The 22118-nt window shown below is 49.7% G+C and overlaps 1 protein-coding gene across 1 annotated transcript; it reads left to right on the top strand.

The window, feature by feature from the left end:
* The first annotated feature begins 17634 nt into the window (after window positions 1-17634).
* On the top strand, window positions 17635-20970 carry LOC128271192 (probable cytochrome P450 6a23). Its single transcript, XM_053008634.1, has 4 exons — window positions 17635-18829; window positions 18894-19299; window positions 19895-20478; window positions 20536-20970. The coding sequence occupies exons 1-4, from the start codon at window positions 17737-17739 to the stop codon at window positions 20949-20951; spliced, it is 2499 nt and encodes an 832-aa protein (XP_052864594.1). The 5' UTR covers window positions 17635-17736; the 3' UTR covers window positions 20952-20970.
* The last annotated feature ends 1148 nt before the right edge of the window (window positions 20971-22118 follow it).

Here is a 22118-nt window from a genome sequence, read left to right as displayed (position 1 = left end):
ATTTGTCGGATGATTGCAACTGGCAGCGGCTTACTTAGATCATCTTCATCGCTCATGACATCGCTCATTTGAGTGGAGGGCTGAAAGCTGAAAGTGGAGACGCTCGGTGAAATAGTTGACGAGCCCGGGGTGCGGTCTTGCGAGCGATGCTTACCGGGATTATTTTGTTTTGCGAAAAAACGCATCTTTTCCCGAAACTTGAAGTGTTATAGTGTCAACATTAACCCCCGTCGTCGCCGTGGTGTGTTGTGTCAATTTATCATCTCATGCACCCGGAACGCTTCGCGTGTTCGCACAGTTCACTTTGATGACAGCTTCTTTGGGGCGAAGCGAACAATATTTCAATTCCTCTACAAGTGCAATTGCAGTCACGTTCGCAGCATGGCTTCGGTGTGCCGGGGCCATCCCCGTCCACCGTCCAGTGAGTGCGATGATTTATGGATTATTATTTATTCGTGAACTTCTGTAGTAGCCTTCGGGGGCTCGTACTGTCCTAGAATGGCATCCGTTTCGGGTGGTAGCATTTTTCACGCTCCCTTCATCACTTCACTTCGTTCGGGGACGGCAATTTGCTGTTTTGGGTTCTTCTACTCAGACTACGCGACTATCGGAGCACCGAGTGCCCGCATGATGGACGACACCGTTGGGTTGGCAATTTCGGAACCGGAACTGTACACAACTTTCGGCCACGGTCGTGTCTGGAAAGAGAAAACAATGTGTGCACTTCTGAGAACCGCGAACCGAAATGTTTGTGAATTAATGTTTCAGCAAAGCTCCTGCAAAGGAAACAAGGATATCAGGTTCTAGATATTGATTTCTAATCCGCTCGTAGCTGTTGCCCTAGTAACTTCCTGTCACATCCACACATGATACCATCGAATCGGCATATCGGGCATATCAAATTAATTTCATTACCCTCCGGTGCGTGGTCATCATTAATGGCACCAGTGGTCCTGGCAACCTCGACCGATGGTTTTTGCAAAGTGGCTAAGTAGACTAATAACAGCAAGGTTAACCATCACCACGGTCAATGGGTCGCTGTGCAGCTAATCGTAATCAGTCTGGTAACAGGACCGCAGGCAACTACCGCAACTTTGTCACCTGAAACCGCGCAACCATCGATCATGCGCTTCGCGTTCCCCAGGCCAGGCGCACCGGGGGATTGATAGCGAACCGTATGCAGTCCGGGGTTTACGATCATGCTCGCGGGCGTGCCCTGGGATCGCGATAAGCGGATTAATTACGCCGGAGCTCGTTAAACGCTGGGGTCCACCCGAGCCCGCCGGGCGTGCCATAAAATCCAGGAACGATCCCCGTGATTGAATCGCAGTTAAATCATCCAATCAAACAAGTTTTACCCGCGACTTGCCGCGAAACGTTTCATTAAGCACACGGGCGCCCGGAACGCCCCGGCTCGTTTGCTCTTTTTCATGGCGCTTGTATCATCGTTGAAATACTTGGCAGAATATTTGGGATTAAGGAACAAGCGAGCATGTGTGGATAGCCATCGCTCGTCCTGTTGCACGGCTCCATTAGAAAAAGATTACGCGACAGAAAAAAAAACAATTCAAATCCTTTTCCATCAACATCACGGACAGCGGTTTACTTTTTATGCTCGAACAGGGTTTCCGAGGGGTGGCACGATAGCTGACACGGCGTGCTGATAAAGCAGGTTTTGTGAGCCGAGTCTTTACGCTCAAATTCACACGTGCTAAATTTTATCCTTCCGTTTGGCGAGTACAGAGATTTAGGGATCATCTCGAATAGTCATTGACACCAGAGGTTATGCAAGTTGTGAAAATTGTGGTCAAATGGGGGGCGAACATCTCGTATCACTAATTGGTCCACCGGCATCACGTTGCAGTATCGAGGACACGAGGTCCACGGAAAACCCGGTTTAAAATTACCGCTATTATCGATTACTACTAATTACATTGAACCCAGTCCCAGGTGCCCTCTCTTGGCCATAAAAAATGTTTAAATTCAAATCAAACCAAACGAGGTGGTAGACCGCGCAAACCAAAGACAATGGCTGTCACTGCCAGATGCGAATCGAACTGATCGAATCTGCAAAATTAGATTTTACTCCGCGACAACCTCAAATCGAACGAATATCTCCGGAAATATCTTGTTCACTCGACACGACGGCAAACCGCAAAAGTTCGGATCGTTTTCCGATGGCAAGAGCAAGAAAAAGGACGAAACGGACCCTTTTTAGCGCAGCCCCTTGGCTTGCAAAACGAGTCGATTGTGAAGGCGGTAGATAGAACCAGAACCGGTGGCACCTCCGGCAAGCTGTAGACCAATGTAAAAAGGACCTTCGCGAGTCAAAAAACAACACGCAGAACCTCCGGAACAACAGGCAGCTGTGACGTGCAGAGAGTGGGTTGCAACCACGCAAACACGGTGGCCCAGTACAAGGCAGACACCTTGCGGTCATCGTGGTACCGCCGGCAAACGGATAACGAAATACAGTAAAAACAAAGTGCGCGCTCCACTTTTCCACGGAGCGAGCGCGCAAAATGGAGACATTTGCAAGCGATTGTTTATTTATTCATTTATTTATTAGATTCTTAAGCACACGTGCCCGCCGCCGGTAACGCTGGCAGTGCCAGACGAGATATGCTTCACCATCGTCGCTGGTCGTCGATTCCGCCTCGAACGTGGAACCGCGGTGGTGGGTTAGAAAAATTTCATTCGCTCAGGTTGTCATTTTTTTACGATCAAAAATGCAAAATGAAACATTCGTTACGTTCGCTCACTGTCCAACTGTTTACGCTCCCACTTGCCGACCGTGGATGGCCAAAGAGAGGGTGCTATTTTTCCAAAATTAAAGCAATTCAGTTTGATAATTTTATGGCAAACATTAAAAAACTGTGTGGTTAGATGGCACGCCGTTGCAGCGCAGTAAAACAGCGACCACCGTTACTAAAAACCCCGACGAACGAATGCGAAAGAGCAGGAAAGATTAATGTCCCACGAAAATGCTTGTACCCATCAAGAGACGGACTAATCAGGAGCACATAAAAAGGGTCACTCGCCGAAAAAGGTGAAGAGTGTAAAATGGTGACAAACAAGCAGCGTTGTGACAGAGCATTACGGTTTCTATGTTATAGCCATTCACGAGCGCATTAAAACTCGCTTAGGCAAAAGTTCTTACGGATTCGTGCACTCGAGTCACAAATCCTGGGAGAGATGCGCAGACACAAATGCGATGCTTTATCTGATTATTCAGCGTGTTTGTGTTGGATATAACGTATCTTTGACCCTACTGAGCCGATGTTAGTCCAAAGTGGCCGGAGGCGAAATTTTATTTTCCATGAATTTATTGATGTGTCTTTTTCAGCCCTTCGCCCCCCCGGTTCTCATGTGAACGTGAGGCACGCTCGGGTCCCCCCCGGAATGGCCTAATTCAGAGTCGAACCCGATTTACATGACAAGGAGAGAAAGAGAATCAGAAACAAAAAATCAATAATTCCATTCTTTCGCCGGCACCGAATGCTTTCTGATTGGTAATCGGTTGGGAAATTTATGCGAACCATCCGCTGCGCGTGGGGCCCCGGGCGGTGCGCACGGTTTGCCTCTTATCAACTGACTCCCACAGTGTACCACAAAAGAGGATCCGTTCGAAGCGCCCGCCGGCGTGTTTTACTTTTATGGTTAAATTATCACAAAATGGGTGCACTGTTCGCTCGTCGCCTGTTGATGGGCTGAGTGAATATCGATGCAAGGCATTTCTTTCCATTGATCGCACAACAAATTGAACACGCAAACATGTTTATCCTGTTCATTATGGCAATTTGATTGGGAACCATAAATCGATCGGTGAGTGTGAACTGGCGCCACCAGTAGCGCTGGCGTTGCTGGTCGTAAATATGAAACATCGGTTTCCGTTTCCGAGCAGCTGGGTTTCGAATCATTCCATTGCCTCTCTATCAATTATGCAGATTATGCAGCCGGCTGGAAAGCAGCGCAGCCAACGCATGCCGAAGGGCGAGAAGAATTGCCACCCAGTTCCGAATGTGTAGCCCACCACACCTCCGGCCCCCTGGCCGACGACTAGTATCGATAGTTTTGATAAACGCTGCCTGGCTGCCGCACGGTAACTGCGCCATTACGCGCAATGTGTCTAATTATGGATGCAGCTTTCTCGAGCTTCCACTTTCGGTCGTCGGCTCATGCAAAGGAGCCTGAGTTCGGCGGGTCTCGGAGCGAAGCGTACGACTCCGTTCGCGGCAGCCAATTATATCGGCAATCCAATTACGGGCTGTGCAAACAGGCGGCCACAAAGGCGGCGGCTTTACCACCAGTGCACCTCGCGATGTTCACCGAGAGGTTACTTCGCTCCGTCGCTTCGCGGGAGCCGCTCTGGAGCACATACATTACAATTATTAGCCCGGTTGCAGTTCTGCACCTGTGCGAGGGTCGCCCGAGAAGCAACAGGGTGATTCTTGGAACCCGCGCCGCGGAGTATGTGCGAGATTCGCACGGGAACCCTCGTCATCGCCACACGTTCGGTGCGGACCTTTGGCCAACCAAAAAAGGCAAAGAATAGCCACGAGCCAGGACAACAAAAAAACCAACTCTCCGTCGTGTGTTGACCACCGCTCGTTCACCTTCATGTTACCTTTTTCTTCGCCAGCGGCGGCCAAACAAACGACGACGCGTGGAAATGTTGGGCACAGCGAAAGATTGAGTTATGAAATATGGATGACCCATCTTACGGCCGTACATCATCGTCATGTTGCGCCGGACAAGCGGAGAGAATTCGGAGCCGTGTAAGACCGTTCTCGCCGTGTGTTTGTTTCTTCGTGGCTAAAACCGGGTCCCGGAGCGCCGAAAGAATGCATTAAGGAAGACGAAAAGCGTGTCTAGTGTGATGCTTTGAACCGCTTTGAAGCGGTGAAAGGCAAAGACTTTAAAACTAGCCCCTCCAATAAACAACAACCGAAGCCGATCTCGTACCTTGCTGACCTTTTGTTTAAATTCCAACCGCGAACGGAGTCGAGTGAAATGTCATAAATAAATTCTGTTCCACACGCTCCACGTCCACGCTATTTATGAGCTGCCGACGGAAGAGTCCGACCGACGCGAGAACAGGATTCGTCGATGATTTTAGGGTCTGCGAAGCGAACATCTTACAGCACGCGCTAACGCGACCGCAACGGAGCATCACGCATATGGTTAGCAGAAGTTGCATGGGGCGAAAGGAAAACTACAAGACCCATGAATTTTCCGCTCCCGCTGCGATCGACAATAAATACGAGCACGTGCAAGTTCGATGCGATGCGTTATGCGCTGTGGGAAGCAGTTCGCCCGGTGGTGTCCGGGAAAGAGAACGCGGACTGGGCCAACATACAATCAAAATAAGCAATTTCCCAAATGGTCTTTGATGTCGACGGTGATGGCGATTGGAAAGTTGTGCGGCCCGCAGGTGGAGCACATTTCTCACTATCGTCCCAACTTTTTCGACCGTTCGGCGGTGTTTTTCTGGGCCAGAGGTCACACTTTTCTTGCAAGACGATAACGATACCCTTTGTGCTGGCGTCGTTGGCGCACTCATTCACTCTGGTAATTGGGAAAATGACTTCAATTTTCATCACTTTTTCTCCGGTAAACCTTGCAAAGTGTGTAATTAATTTTGAGAGCAAACTTACGGTTAACAAGATTTCACGAGATTACGAGTTCACGAGCAGAAGCAATGTTGTGAACGGTTTCCAAGTCAATTAAATGTCTAATTGCTCGCCTATAAGCTGAGGTACAAATTTAGTTTATAATTTGACATAATTGGGCTTACCTGTTGATCTCACCAAACATGCGGATTTGCCAAATCCCCCGACATCCGCCAAAACTCTCAAACCGATTTCCCATTCAACTCCGCTGGCAGGCAGTCGGGCAGCCAAATGGCTTTAAAAACTTTCCTTAAGCCTGCCTCGCGCTAAGAGCAGAAGATTACCCATGAAATGCTCAGCAAAGGGCGCCCCAGGAGGGCGCGCTGAATGTCACCCTAAACAACGAGCCGAGCCGAGAGCCAGGAATTCAACCGAAAACCATCTCCGGTAGCAGCGCTCCATTCATTGGGATCTAATTAATGATTTACAAGAATACAGCCGGCCGAAGGGCCTGCCTCCGGTGTGAAGGGCTATAGTGAAGCTGGAGGCCGGGCGCAAAAAGTAGGCACGCGAGTAATTCACTTAGTATTCATTAGGTTTTCCGCCATTAATTATGACGGCATTACAACAATGGCGCTCGGCCAGTACCGGCCAGCCAATTACAGCAATATCCTCGCTACTTCCGAGAGCGGTCGCGTTTTCTGCGATCAGTTTTTACCGTCGGCCCCGGTCCCGGGCGACCAGTTGATTCGTGGCAAATCACGACCCGAGACCAAGGCTTGGGTTGCCACCGTGATTTCAAGGGCAACAGGAAATATGCAAACCAGCCACCAGGCGCCTCCATCACTTTCGGTTTCACTCCGTCGGGCCCGGAGTCGCACCGACAGCCCGACAGCGTCCTGTAGGCTGTCGACGTCGGTGCCAGAAACGACTTGGAGCGAAATTAAATCAACCTGATGGTCCCACCTGCCTTCATCGGGAGACAGTTCCTCGAGTCGAACAGTGGGAAAATGGAAGAAAAACTGGCTCGCTATTGCGACCGGCTGGCCGTTGTTGGTGTTTCGTCAGTAACTACTTCATCGTCTTCGGCCGTCGTCGCCCCGGTCGTGACAGATCCTGTTCGTCAACTCTCTGCGAGCTACGGAGGAGAAGAGCGAAAGTTTCTCTGACCCCCGCCCCCCGGCGAGTCAGACTCGCCGGGACGAGGAAATAAAAATGTGAGCAGAAAAAATAAATAAAATCCAGCACGGTAGCCCGCGAGGCTTGACGAACGCTGGGACGGCAAATGTAATTGAATCGCATCGTACGACTCTCCGAAGTCTCCTAGGACCTACCGGGTCCTTTTTCTTCCCGGGTCCGGGCCGAGCCGGACTGTTGCGGAAGGTAACTCATAAAAGTAATCGTTTATTTTCGTCAAATTAGATTATGAATAGATTTTCCGACGTTCTTGGGTGCCATCGGCGAAACTCGGCAGCGATTCCCGACCCAGCACACACACACACACATCGGCAGGAATCTCAATAATCGCCGACGTATGGGAGCCAGGAAGCCAAGATTAGGCACACCACGAAGATGCTTTTAACGGGCGCCGGAAGATTGCTATGGAGATGCCACCGGAGAACGGTTTTTAAAGTGCGGCGATAATGAAGTTACTTTAACGGATCCGTCGGTTGCCGTCACCAAGAAAACAACGCACCGTACGAGTAGAGATTTAAGGTGAACTAAAAATAGATTTCCTTTCCATTTCGTTGGTTACGTTTGAAGTTACAACTTTACGAACATGATTTTAAAATTAGACAAAACATGATTTCGGTCCAATGAACCGATTTCAATGGAGTATTCAAATTCTTTGATGAGAAGTGACAGAATATAATTTTCATTGTCGATAATCCATCGTAATCCGGGTCGAACGGTGAAATGGCCGAACAACGGAAAGGTCACCGGTTTGAGCCATATTTGGCGTCCCACGACCCATCTATTGTTCTCTAAAGCTTACACCTCGACGTGCGGTTCATGACCCCGATTATGACAGGCTATCAGCCCACGGTCAGCCCAGCAGGCTTCTCCCCTGATGACCACAATTAAGCCGGATTGGACTCGAAGGATGAAATTAATAAACCAACATGCTGCATACTGTTTGTGGAGCAGTGCACCGGTGTGCGTGAGTGTGATAAAGCGTGGACCGTCAGAGATTACGACTGATCCGTACGAAATGGATAAACGATAGCCACCCACTCAGGGTCGCCGGTCAAAAACTTACCTATCATCGGCATGATTTTTTCTTTCCGTTTGAAGAAGCTTTTCTTTATACTAGTTCCGCAAAGCACCATCGGGTGAACCTCTACACTGGGTTAATGGTCACCGCCGTCGTCGCCGGTCCAATGTGGTCTGCGGCAATTCCACCAAAGAGCGAATCTAGCGTTTTGTTGTTTTTATTTCATTCGTAGTTTTCGGAAACCCCTTTTTGCACCAAATTCAACCCATTCTGCTGATGTGGCAGCAAACACCCACACACACGCACCGATTCATACCGGAAGTTTTCCGTTTTTATATTCCGTTTTATATTTTATCCTTTTTTTTACCAATGGGCCGTTGGGCTTGGGCTTCTTCTTTCGGCACTTTTCAGAACTCTCCGCACTTCAATCGACCCGAAAAACCACACGCACGAACACGCGCGGTCACGAAAGCAATCCGTCGCCGTGCGCCGGGGTCGACCACGGCCGTGACCACGTCGGGTCGGATGGGAAACCGAAGGGCAAACCGACCTCCGGAATGCTTCGGATTACTTTCAACCCGTTTCCGTTTTACATCCCTTCTATTCACGCCGCTCCGTTCCGTTTTGGTGGCAGCAGCGGCAGTAGCATACAATGGAGCCAGTCACTTCCGGCCGAAACTACGCACCGGCACCCGGTCAGTCGAGCACAAAATGGACCAAATTTTTACGATTGGCTAAATTTTGATTTACTTCTTACACCGCCTGCTGCGGTTCCGGGAGTGCAAAAAGGCGTGATTAAAACCCAAACCTGTCGAAAGCAATCACACTAGCCACTGGCGCGATGTCACAAATAAAAAACGAAATAACACAAACTTGGCCCCCGCGTAAGGTCGGTCTAGGAAGGGGCTTGCTTTTACAAAAAATGACAATATTTCCAGCGCACATTCCACACACGGCGGCTTCTGAGCACCCGCAGCTTTGATCTGATAGTGTATCTTTCCACGATAGCCAACACGGCTTTCTACGGAAGCCGCTGATCGGTATTTGAGTTCGGTTCGGTTAGCCCAAGGCAGCACTTCCGTTCGGGTGAAAGTCACAGCACCGACTAAATCGTAGTTGGCTTCAGCAGGAAAATGTCATCTGCTCGTCCCTTCACGCTCCGTTGTGTGCGTGCGTGAGGTGAGATTCAACCGACGCACAGCATCTTCTCACACCGTGAGACGTTCGCCCATCCTTCTAGTTTTCTCACTTACTCCTGGGCTAGCAGCTACTACTGGCGGTTTTTCTCTCTCTATCTCGCAGAGTGAGAAAACCATCCTTTATCTCACCGCGCGTAAGGATCGGTTCACTCGGATCGTCTCGCACGCTCACGTTCGGCTTCGGGTTTCACGCGAACTCACTCAGCGAGCTCATCGAAAAGCACATGTTCCCGGGTTCCCGGTGCGGCCTCCACGGCGCTTGGCAACTGTTGATTGCCTACACACCGCGGTTGTTTACATTTCTCTTCGCCGCCAATGGCGTGACCCGCGCGCTGTGGTCTCACCGCGTTTGGCCATCAAAACGGCACAGATCAAACGGCAAGCGGCCGGAACTGCCAAGACAAAGTATTGAAGCCAAGTGAAGCGACGTGCGAATGACGGCGGCTTCAACTTCCGGTTACCGCCAGCGTGTGTCTTCGAAGAAAAGCCGCTGAACGGCCGCTATCGTTTCGTCGCGAATTCGCGAGCGTCAAAAGTGCAGTGGCGGGCTTTGACGCCATGGGCAAGACGAAAAATGGGCAAGAAAAATAAAACACTATTCTACAAAGCGTTTTCGCGACGGCAATTGGCTCGTTTGCCGTTACTCCGTAACGACACCGACGCCGCCGATTGGCTTTAGCGGAAAGACCTTCCGTTTCCGATGCTTTTCTTTTTACGATCTTACGATACCGAGACGCGAGCCGCTCGTGTGTATTTACTTCGCGAAGGCGCAGTTGTTTGTCGGCCGTGCGGCTACGTTGCATCCGGAACTCTCGACGGCATCAAAGGCACGTGTTGAATATTGATGAAGGGCCCGTTTTTCTTCTTTTGGGCCTGTCTCTCAGGAAATGGGCCTATAATACTTCCGTCCCACACTCGCTTCCGATCGGATCTCGTGAGGCGTGCCGGGCAGTAGTATCGGCCACGAGTTTAGTTTCTGTATGTACCGTTCTTCTTTCGGTGTGGCCCCGCACTGCTCATTTGCTGGTTCCGGTCGACCGGAAGTGCCGATATTTCGTATGCAATCCGCGTCCGTAGCCGAAGCGTACCGTGACCGTGACCAGGTAGCAGCGCTTTCGATCAGTTGTCGAGTGACGGACGTGCAGATACTTTGTTGCGCCATCGAATGCTGGTGTCCTGGCTACCGACCGGTCCCACCATCATCCTTCACCTTCACGGTAGATAATTTGTTTTATGATGATGGTACTCTTTTCGTTGCTGCATAATGCAGATAACGTGTGTGTTTTGTGTCGCTTGATTTCCTGTGTTTCCGTCGTGCGTATCGTAGGGAGCGCTTTTGTTTTGTCTTAGGAAACATCTTCAACAAACACACATTTAGAACGCGCTTCTGTGTCGCAGGATCGCTGTAGCAGCAGAACAAGCAGAACTTTTATTTACACAGCTATTTTTTAACCCATCATGCTAGGTGTATCGCAAACCGTGGCACATCCTGGGCGTGCTCTGCAATAACAATGCGGCTCGTTACGGCGGAGCATCCATTTTCGCATTCTCTTCGCGCGGTTGTGAAGGACGATACCTGGACTACGTATTTAAAATGTATACAGCATAAGAAACACAATGAAAATATGGACCATAAATGAGAGCACGGCGAGAAATGCAAGCTGGCCACAGGATGCACGAGTCCTAGCTCGAGCCGTCCGTCCGCCAATTATCCACTGGTGGATAATTCATCCAGTTTCCGCAGCCTCGTGTCTCGCTCTCATCTCAGTAACTGGTACGTTTCATTTGCCTCATATACCATGGACATTACCTGACTGCGATGCGACAAAACCGTGTCCGTGTGTCACTTTAGGGCGCGCAAATCATTCATGTCTTATTGTTCGTTTGCGCAACGGATAACGATTTCACTTCCGGTCGTGGAGCTGTTGGCCTTGACGTCAGACGCGTCGTGATCTGGAGGAAAATAAATCAAGACTCGCAACCAATGTCTAACCAAATTACCATCCTAGACCTGCTCGGCCTATCCAATCTGCGCCTCTTGCTTTATCTTAACACGGATCACATCCCCAAAAACGGAACGCGTTCAAGGCAAAACAGCCTCCCGTCAGGAGTTCGAAAGCCACGCTCTGCTCCATGGGCACACACGGAACATTGGTGACGTAGAGTAATGATTCCCCAAATTGAATCGGAACCCCGCGAATCTGCGTGCTACGAGCGGCCGAACGAGCGAGAACTTCAAGGTTCGTAGGAAAACATCCAATTTCCTTCGAACGCTTAGGCAAACTCCAACAGCTCCACCCTTTGGAGTTCGCCTCGAGGAGGGAGGACGTATTAAAAATTCAAATAATTCCTCGGCTCCCATCGGCGCCGTGCCAAAAGTTCACCACAAGCCCGAGGCCGTCGACTTCGATCGAACGTTTCGCGATAAAATTGCAATAGATGTTTGTTGGCAATCGGTTCGAGCTCAACATTATGGGTCGTGGCTCCTGGCAGAAATTCGGGCACGTGGGCGCTATCCGTGCAACATTCTGGCTGAAAGTACATTCTGCTTGCCGCGGCATGTTCCGTCAAGGGGCCACGGTTCGCTGATGAGAGCGTGTAACACGGTGCTCGAGTGGTTCCCGGAAACGATAGAGAGCACCATTCTGCCACTCGCAACTGGTCCGTCTTTCGCTCTATGAGCGGAAACGTTTTCAGCAGCACGAGTTCCCTTCCGGCCCGAGGGTGCCGCCTGTTCCATGCTCCCTCCGTACTCCGGACTGGCTTCCGGAAGGACCGGCAAAGAGAAGCGAACCAAATCACCACCTGTTGGCGACAATAATTGTTAAGCTGCTGCCATCGTTTCCGGCACACCCAGAGAGCTCCACCGCTCGGTCGTAGGGCGAACGAAAGTTGTTATTCCGCCACGATCGCTACCCCGGCCTCGTTTGCGCTTGGAAAACGATGGTGCAGGTGGTGGCCGGAAGCAGCGTGCGACATAAACGACCTCTCGCTTGAAAGGATCTGCCCGAGTGTGCTTTAAGACACGGATGAGCCAGCTCAGACAGACGGGCTCGGGCTCAAGAAAACGCTGCACGAGTGCTGATATGCACCGCTTAAAATGGAGTCCAACCGAGTGCAACGGCAAAAGGTGCAGTCGAAGGACAAAGTGCACCGAAAGAAAGGGCAAGATAAAGTAATAGCCTTTTAAATCGATCGCTCCTAGCTCCTCGCATTCACCAGCCCGGAAACTCGGCAAACCCGGGGCTGCAGCAATGTAGAGATTGCTTCGTCTTCTTCGCCCTGCTCGGGCGAGACGGAGAGTGAATTCCGGCGATGCTTTAAACCACAAATCCTCGCGGGCCACGACTTCCGCCGGTCAATGATATATTGAACGAACTTTGAGTAACTCAATAAAAACCGGCGCTCGGCAAAACTGTGTCTCAATTCAATCAAACCGATTCTTCGCTCAACAAGGAAAAATTTCTTTTCCCCAGGAAAACTTTCTCCACTGCACATGGGCCATTACGGTTATGGTTGGGTTGGTCGATTGTGCGAAATAAAATGTCCTTCTGACACACTTTGTGCCCGCCTCGCCGAAGCCCGGCGAACACTTCGAAGTTGTTTTCCTCGCGCGGCAGCTCGGGCGCTGCTTTGCATTCGACGCTGTCCCGAGGTCACGATCACCGCCGAGCCGAAAACTTCAGACGGCGTCAAACACAAGTGAAACCGGAACTACACACTCTATCCGGGATTATCCGGTGGCCAGCGGAACGGGGCGTCTATTGTCAGGCTTCGGGGGCTACCGTTTTGGGGCACACGCTTCCTTTCCGGAAGTCCGCCTCCTAAATTATGCCATTCAACATATGGTTCCCTGGGCTGGGCTTTGGGAGGTGCCTTTTTTCCCATCGGGGCTTGCCTTCCCACGACGGCACGACGGCGGAGCACAAAGATTTACTACAACGACATCATTTAGGCACTTCCACTCCCAGACATGCCCCGATCCGTCTACAGCCGGATGATTTATTTGCCATGTACACTCATTTTCTCGGCGCCCCGTATGCACGCACCCGGATCGGAATTGCACCCCGAACCACCCCATCCCGCCGGCCGTGAGCGTCAGATGTCGGAGAAGCCGAAGGTCGAAGATGTCGCTTTCTTTTCTTGGACTTGTTTTTTTTTGTCGAGGCCCCGAGAGATGTGCCCAGCAAACCTTCCGCCTTCGGCATTGTTCCGTGGGCAGGGTTTCGGATCGGAGCATAATAGCTTTGGGTGGGCGGATGTGTGTATGTGTGAGTGAAGTTCATGTTCGGGGTCAGACGACATCCCGGGTTAAGACACGGCCGGAATGCCAAAGGGAAGACGCGCCACTAACTCGTGTATTTTCACCCGGAGACATCAGGATGTTCTTGTTTGGTTGGGGCGGGCTATTTTTGGCATTTGCCCACTGCGTTTAGTTTCGATTTTCGGTCGGGACCACACCAAAACATCCCGAGTTTTTTTTGATAAATCCTTTACTCACCGTATTATTGGGGAGTGTGCGAAAAAAAAAAAAAAAAAATTCGCAGCCATTTGTTATTCAACTTGTTACTAGTTGTACGCATAACATTTGCATTAGGGTTTATGCAAATGAAGCTCTACAGCCACGATTGATGCCTCCTGGGGAGGGCGGGCCACTACGCTGCCAGTCCTAAGCCACCGAACCCTAATAATGACCGTTTGTTAGCTTCTGCCTCTAATAATATGCCATTTTTCATCCCCCAGGGTGAAGCTATCCCATTTTTTACGAAGGATTCCCTACACGAAAGTAAGAAGGGATGAGAGTCCTGTCGTGTTGTCTCCTACGGGCCCCAGAACGATGATGGACCCGTCCCGTCGCGTTGTTAATGCTCTCAATCGATGTGGGGGTCAGTAGGTTATGTTTGTTATTTTGGTTTCTCTATCTAGTTCGAAGGATGGCTGAGGCAAGTCCTACGCAAACCGTCGGCAATATAGCGGTCGACTACGGAATGGCTGCACGCAGCTAAGCTATAAATTTCGCACCCAGTTCGTCATCGCTCGCCCCGAGAACCGTTACTGTATGCCAAACATGGCCCGCCGTGAATCAAAGCATCCCACGGTTGCATTAAATGTAACTTTATGGTACCGGCTCTCTCGCTCTCTCTCTCTCTCTCTCTTTGGGCGGAAACCCGACGTAAACATAAACCACAGTGGCAAGGTGGCAAAGTGTTTTATCATACCGTTTTGGTCGCTTCCGTCGCATCCGTTGGTTTCATAGACTTTTTCTGTGCCATACCACTAAGCCAGTGCTCTAGGGGCTTGCGTTGTCCTTCCGTTTCCGGGAAAAGGTGCCATGTTTGGCGAATGGAAACATTTGTTCCACTTCGGGCAAACAGAGGCACGCAAGATAAAGCACAGCACCCGGACCGGGTGAAACCCATTATCTCCGACCCGGGAAGAAGTCACGCGGGCGCTGGGTGGAAAATAATTCCTACATGAAGAAACAATTTCCAGCGTGATTCATGGTCGGAAAAGCATGGCTGGAAAAATCATTCCCCATTCGCTACGCTCCAGAGGAAATCTTATCTCTTCTCGGGCCAGTGCCTGAAAAACGGAAGATTGTAGTTGGAAGATTGTTGAAACTGCAAAACAGATTTTTGTGGGTTCTTCTCTCTCAAGTTACCTTTTCGGGGAGTTACTACAAGCATCAAAAAAGAACATATGCTCAACACATATCAGCAATACAACCAAGATTACTTGCATAACCTCCTACCTAGGTTAAGAGTTAAGTAGCAATAGTTCAATTAGATAGTTCAAGGATTAAGATCACTTTCTGTTAGGAGAAGTATTTTTTCAGGCCATTAAGAATGCTTTAATATATTTAAAACACATGTCGAAATACAAAACAATACCAATGCATACTTTTAATGCAATTTCACTCAACAGCGACACGAAGAAACCCCCTTCGTTAAAGCGTAATTTAAAATACGAACCGCAAACGGAGTTTAAAAGGCACACCAAGCGGAGATAATGTAGGCACATTGCAAAGAACACAACAAGGCACAACAGAGAGCACCAAGTTACAAAGTGGAAACCGTTGTGGATGCTTCCGCGTTTGGAGAATACCGGATATGCGGCGTCGACATGACAGCTGGAATAAAGGCCCGGGCTCGCTCATGGTTCCGGCCAGGAACAAAGAGCACGGTGGTTAAAAGCTAATTACTGCTGCTACTACTGCAACTGCAGCTTCGCTTCTTCCGTGATGACGCGCCTCCTGCCTATTCCGGTACCGGCCGGACCGAACTTGACACGCCGGACAACTTCGGACAGCCCTGGCTGGTTTTGCGGTGCTTTTCAATTACGACCCACCGAGTTCACAGGTGCGTGTAGAGCAGGCCACCGTCCACCGCCAGCTGCATCGTAAGAGCAGCCCACTTTACACCGGACCGAACGCGGACGACCTGCGCCCGAAGGGATAAGTGACCACTCGAGTCACGGCGGGTTATTCCAAACGGGATTAAGTTATTTGCTCAAGTGAACCCAATCGGTCGTTGGATGGGTTACCGGTGGCGTTGCGCTCCATTTACCCAGTGATAGTGGGACCATCCAGACGAGATGCGGCCCTTACCGGCATTCCACCCGTTCCGTTTTTCAAATTGAAAAATGAAAAATCAAACTCCACGGCCATTATTTACATTTCAATTTTGCCTCGCTTTGATTGGTTTACTTCCGCCCGGCACGTTGATCTTAATCAATTTGGCTCCAACGAACTCGCCACTTGGGCTTATCCAGCCCACCACAATCCGATATCATTATCGTGGACACTACTCCTCAAGTGACGATAAATGATTTACGATCACCGCAAGCGGACCCACCCAAACGGTCCGTCACTTGAGAAGGATCCCACCAAATAACACTTCCGAAAGCTGTTGACAATTGACAGCATTTCCGGAGGGTCCGTAGCGACTCATTCGGACCATTTTTCACCATTCCTGCAACGGGCTTGGCTGGCCAACACAAAGTCAAACCAATCCCGGTCCGTATCGATCATCGGGTTCAATCACACCGAATCTCCAAAATTCTCGGGCGCCAAACGACAATGGCACTTTCCGTTCGTGGCCATTACTGCGGCTTCCGGCGGAAACGGACCAGAGACCATCGCGTTCCAGACGGGGGGAATAAATTACCTTCACTTTATCGCCACCACAAACACGGGACTTCCTGCGCACAGTACCTGCCACGGGGCAACTGTTTCTAGCAAGGTGCGGCACGTCACGTAAAGCTTTAAGGAAGGCTTCTCTTCAGCAGGACAGCGACGACATCTTAAATTCTCCACCGTTCAACCTACCGGGGCGCCTCGTGTTCCTGTTGCTCGCGGATGGTCTCAAATTTATCGAGTACCTTTTTCGGTTCGCCGTCCTTGGACATGGGATGCCCCCGGTTAGGCTGGCTACTGTTTTCGGGCTAAAATACATCAATAACAAACGGATTGCCGGGCCGGAAAAGGGCTCCTCGAGGGCCAGAGTCGCAAAATGGCCGCACAGGAAAGGCCACTCGACCGATCGTTCCTCACCGTCCGGGCCCGAACTGGGTGGTGGCAGCTTTGTAGTCATCATTTCTCATCCGAAAACGATTCCCTTATCGGTGCGGACGGTAAATAAAAGCGAAAGTACGGCCCTCTGGCTTCAGACGTGGCGTTCGGTCGTTTTTTTTTATTTTACTTTTCGATTTCCGCCGTAGACGAAGGTGCGGCCGAATATAAATTAGGTTAAACGGAAGGTTTTGGGCGACCAAGGGAGTCGGATAAACAATTTTCACTTCCATGTGCTTTACAAACCATTTTGTTATGTCGATGGTGCGATTGACACGCTGGGCTGCGGTCACAGCCAAACAGGGAAAAGGAGTGCCGAAACTTTGTTTTAACGGTCGACGGCGGAAGTGGTCGGCTATTTTTTCTTAGCGTTGTGTGTGTCCGACACACAAACTTGTGAGGCCACGGGCGAGACGGATGTGTAAACATGTGTGTCCTGTTTTATGTTCTCTCCGCCCGTATCGAGACGGTCGCAGGGATTAACCCAATTCGCGAAACAGACGAAAGCTTTTACTTTCTTCGCGATGAGAATGAAAGTGGTTCGGAGTGGCTTTAGTGGAGCGTTTACAGGTCCCCTTGCGTGCACTGGAACCTGATACGAAATGGGTCCGGCAAACGATTACGGCTACACAAGTCTCGGGGATTAAGGGAATCAAAAAAGCCGACATGAACAAACATCCTTTGGAGGTGAAAAACCCTGTCCATATTCATATTTTCATATTTCATATTTCATATTTTTCTGTGACTTTCGAAACCACTTTTGGGTAAATTATGGTCATCCACAAGATTTTCTTTTCCCAAACGGGAAATACTTCACAGGAAGTAATGATTTTTTATCGGTCGGTTTATTTGAAAACTTCACACATTAGCAGCGCCATCTGCATGTGAACGTACACTTTAGTTCTACACATCACTTTCAGGTGTCCCTATCGGAACCAACGTCAATTGACCAAGCCCGAAGTAAACAAAACAAAGCGATTCCCAAATGCCGGGAAGTTGCTGCAATCAGAGACCTTTTTAAATCGGTGTCCCGTTCACAATCCAACAATCGATCGAGATAAGCAAAATGTGGAATTTGTGATAATATTCAATGTGCCATCGCCCAGCTCGTTTCAGTGCGCTCCGGTGCGATTCTTCAAGATGTGGCTGTTCCTGCTTGCGTTGACCGTCAGCCTGGGTTTCCTATGGATCTACGAGCACTTCCTTCAGCGGTATCGTTTTTGGGCCAAGCTGGAGGTGCCCTATCCGGTACCATCGTTTCCAGTGGGGAACGTCGGGGACACCCTGAAGCCCACCATCCACTTCGCGTACATCATCGATCGGTTGTACCGTGAACTGAAACATCACGGCGATTACGTTGGTATCTACTTTTTCCGTGATCCTGTGCTGCTAGTGTTGTCGCCGGAGTTTGCTCGCACCGTGTTGGTGAAGGATTTTAACTGCTTCGTGGACCGAGGAGTGTACAGCAACGAGCGCGATGACCCACTGTCCGCCAACCTGTTCTTCATGGAGGGTACCCGATGGCGTCAGTTGCGGGCGAAACTTACGCCGACGTTTACCTCCGGAAAGCTAAAAGCGATGTTTCACACTATTGTCGACGTTGGAACGCGGCTTGATCAGTATCTGGCCGATCGGTGCACCGGTACGGCCCGATTGGATATGAAAGAACTGTTGGCTCGCTTCATGACGGACGTAATCGGATCGTGCGCTTTCGGCATCGAGTGCAACAGCCTGGAAGACCCAAACTCCCAGTTCCGGGTGATGGGCAAACGGATGATAAATCTACCGAAGCTGAAGGCACTGAAAGTGTTCTTTGCCATGATGTTCCGCCGGCCAGCCAGAGCACTTGGGGTGCGGTTCAACGATAAAGATGTGTCGGATTTTTTCTTCACCGTCGTACGGGACACAATCCTCTATCGGGAGGTAAACGGCATTCGGAGAAACGACTTCATGCAGCTGCTGATCGATATGATGAAAAAGGAGTCAAACGGGATCACCGAGGCTGATGAGGGACTCACGTTTGAGGAGATTGCGGCTCAGGCGTTTGTGTTTTTCTTTGCCGGATTCGAAACGTCCGCCACGACGATGACCTGCGCCCTGCACTTGTTGGCCAACCATCCCGAGGCACAAGCGAAGGGCCGTCAGTGCGTTCGCGAAGTGCTCTCCAAGCACAACGGCCAACTGTCGTATGACGCCATCATGGAGATGGAGTACGTCGAATGGATTATCAACGGTAGGAAAGGGCCCGTCACGGGAACACTTCCCACGATCTGTGAATCATTTTCTTTCCTTTTTAGAAACGCTCCGTCTCTATCCGCCGGTTGCGACGTTGCATCGCATCACAACCCAACCGTACCGTTTACCGAATGGGAAGCTGCTACCGACGGGCGTTGGAGTGATCGTCCCGAATCTGGCCTTCCAGCATGATTCCGATCATTTCCCGGAACCGTTCGCTTTCCGCCCTGAACGATTCGAATCGAAACCTAGCTTCAGCTATCTTCCGTTCGGAGAAGGACCCCGGATTTGTATCGGAATGCGTTTCGGACTGTTGCAAACGCGGCTCGGATTGGCGATGCTTTTGCAGCACTATCGCTTTGGTGTTCCGGCCAGCGAAGCGAATCAGCCATTGAAAATTGATCCGATCAACTTGATTCACGGACCGGCCGGAGAAGTGTGGTTAGAAGTTGAGCGCATTTCGCAATCGTAGCTGGTATCCTCAAAGGACAATTGCTTCAGTAACCAAGTTACATTTTACAGCAGCATGATAAGATGGTAGAAACGTAACAAAACATTGTCACAATGATAAAATATAAATATATTTTAACCATGATAAGTTACCGTTTAATCTGTGCACTAAGCTTTAACTAAACATCGATTGCTTCAGTTACGTGCGTATCACTTTATCATTGACTGAGAAACAACCGTTATAATCCATTAGGGTTCCATATGGGTTATCAGTGCGATAGGATAAACATGCACTGATACGGATAGCGTCTCACCTAATTGCAGTAAGGCACGTCTTTTAGATGATTTAAGCGTATTTTTAAACTGATAAAAATGTGAATAATAAGTTTATTACTGTGATAATAGTACTAAATCTATAAATGTTGCTACCCTTCTTAGATTCTTCTTATCCGGCAATGACAACCACCGAGTCTCTATCAACGGGGACAATGGCACACGCTATAAGTAGCCAAATATGTCTTTCCGGAACATCCTCTTCAATAAACTATCACAAAATATGTTGAATAGATTTGTTTTAAATATGCCACTCACCATCAACAAAAACCGTTTCAAGTCTTCAGCTTCTGAACCTGTTGGATCTAGTGGCCCGCTTCACGACGGACGTGATTGGGACGTGTGCGTTCGGAATTGACTGCAACTGCCTGAAGGACCCCGAGGCCGAGTTCCGGGTGATGGGACGCAAGATAAACGAGAAAGCCCCATCCGGGCTGACAGGATTCATGATCTTGGTCATGCCGAAGTTATCCCGCAAGCTCGGCGTTCGCTTTCTGCAAAGGGACGTGTCTGAGTACTTCCTGAGAGTGGTCCGCGAGACGATCGACACGCGGTTGAAGCATAACATCAAACGCAACGATTTCATGCAGCTACTGATTGGAATGCTGGATGAGGCACGCCCGGACGCCAGCGGTGATGATACGCTCACATTCAACGAGGTAGCCGCACAAGCGTTTCTGTTTTTTGCCGCCGGATTCGAAACATCCGCCACGATGATAACGTGGGCTTTGTACGAGTTGGCGCTCGATCAGGACATTCAGGATCGGGCCCGCCGGTGCGTTAAGGAAGCTTTGGAGCGCCATGGCGGTCAGATGACGTACGATGCGGTGATGGAGATGCATTACTTAGACCAAATCTTGAACGGTAAGTTGTGGGCTCTAGCGTATGGCACCTTGCTGACCAAGAATCTTTTCGTTGTAGAATCCTTGCGGAAGTACCCTCCGATTCCGGGCAATTTCCGAATTGCCTCCAAGGACTACCGAGTGCCCGGGACGGACATGGTTTTGGAAGCCGGCACACCTCTACTGGTGCCATCGTACCATATTCAGCACGATCCGGATTACTTTCCCGACCCGAACCGCTTCGATCCGGACCGGTTTAGCGCGGAAGCTGTAGCCGAACGGCATCCCTTTGCGTGGACCCCCTTCGGCGAGGGACCAAGGATGTGCATTGGTTTGCGGTTTGGTATGATGCAAGGCCGAGTTGGGCTAGCGCTCCTGTTGAATGAGTTCCGGTTTCAGCCCAGTGCCAAGACTACCATACCGATGGAGTTTCTGATAAGCAGTTTCATCCTGTACCCGAAAGACGGTATGTGGTTGAAGGTGACCAAATTGTAGGCTCTAGAGTCCGAAACAGATCCTATATTGGAATTTATTACCCTTGATATACAGTATATGTTTGACACGCAACAATGGCGGGTTTTTATTCATTCAAATTATTATTAGTAACTAGCTGATCCCGGCGCGCGTTGCCACGCCTCATTTCATCCTCATTTCTCGATTATTCGACGTTTCAAAGTACTTCGTGGTGTCCGACTGTCCGATCAGCTTCCCTTTGCATTTCCCGTTACTTCTACTTTTCAGACGGTCGGGCTTCCCGGTGACGTATTTGTTCAGTTTCCCTTTCCGCCTCCCGTTACTCTGTTTCAAATGGTAGGGCTTCCCGGTGATGTATCCGATTGGCTTTCCTTCCCGCTTCCCGTTGGATACATGGCAAAACTCGCACCAGTCAAATTTGACTCAAATTGTTTGAACACTTTTCGAGTTTTGCTTAAAACTTACCAAAATTTTGTATGGGAGCCATCCTTTGTAAAGTGGCGAGAGGTTTCAAACATTCACCAGAACATTTCCCCTTCCTAAGAACTCCCACCTGGTTCGATTCTCGATTTCTTCGATCGGATTTTTCGATTTTCGATTTTTCTTCGGTTCGATTTCTCCCTGGAATTTGGTTCGATTTGTTCGAAATCAACCCGAATTATGCTGAATTGTATGTTATGTTTGTATGCGAGCCTCCTCTCACGGGAAGTGTGAAATGTACTTTTTTTATTATATGATCCTAATTGAAATCTAGAAGGCTGAAGCAGTCCGTCGCTCTTTCTCTCTCTCCCTCCTCTCTCTCTCTTTCTTTCGCTCTTTCTTTCTCTCCCGCTCTCTCTCCCGCTCTCTCTTTCCCTCTCTTTCCCTCTCTATCTCTCTCTCCCTCTCTTTCTCACCTTCTTCAATAATTAAACGCAAACTACGCAGTTCCCCCCAACATCACACTACTTCAAGATGGATGGAATGAGGGGTGGTGATAGGTGGAAGAAGGAAGGAAAAGGCTTTTAAGGGAAACCAATCGATTTACAGACCACCAAAACCTAAGAAACGATACCCATATTGCCTTAGGACGTATTTTAAGGATTGGGGTTGTATGGGGACCCCCCCTTCCCCTCGTCCTGCAAGGACCAAATTTTGTCACATGGTTTCTCAGGTGACCATCAACTATTGTGCAAGTTTTGATAGGGT

Source organism: Anopheles cruzii, chromosome 3, assembly GCF_943734635.1.
Source record: "Anopheles cruzii chromosome 3, idAnoCruzAS_RS32_06, whole genome shotgun sequence".
NCBI lineage: Eukaryota > Metazoa > Arthropoda > Insecta > Diptera > Culicidae > Anopheles > Anopheles cruzii.
Note: the sequence above shows the minus strand (reverse complement) of the source record. Positions and strands in the feature narration are given on the sequence as shown.

What these genes read in the sequence shown, in the direction of transcription:
- LOC128271192 (XM_053008634.1), top strand. Translation starts at nt 17,737, where the DNA reads ATGTGGCTGTTCCTGCTTGCGTTGACCGTCAGCCTGGGTTTCCTATGG. An exon ending in CGTCGAATGGATTATCAACG is followed by an intron (nt 18,830 to 18,893) that starts GTAGGAAAGGGC and finishes TTTCCTTTTTAG; the next exon opens with AAACGCTCCGTCTCTATCCG. An exon ending in GTTGAGCGCATTTCGCAATC is followed by an intron (nt 19,300 to 19,894) that starts GTAGCTGGTATC and finishes AACCGTTTCAAG; the next exon opens with TCTTCAGCTTCTGAACCTGT.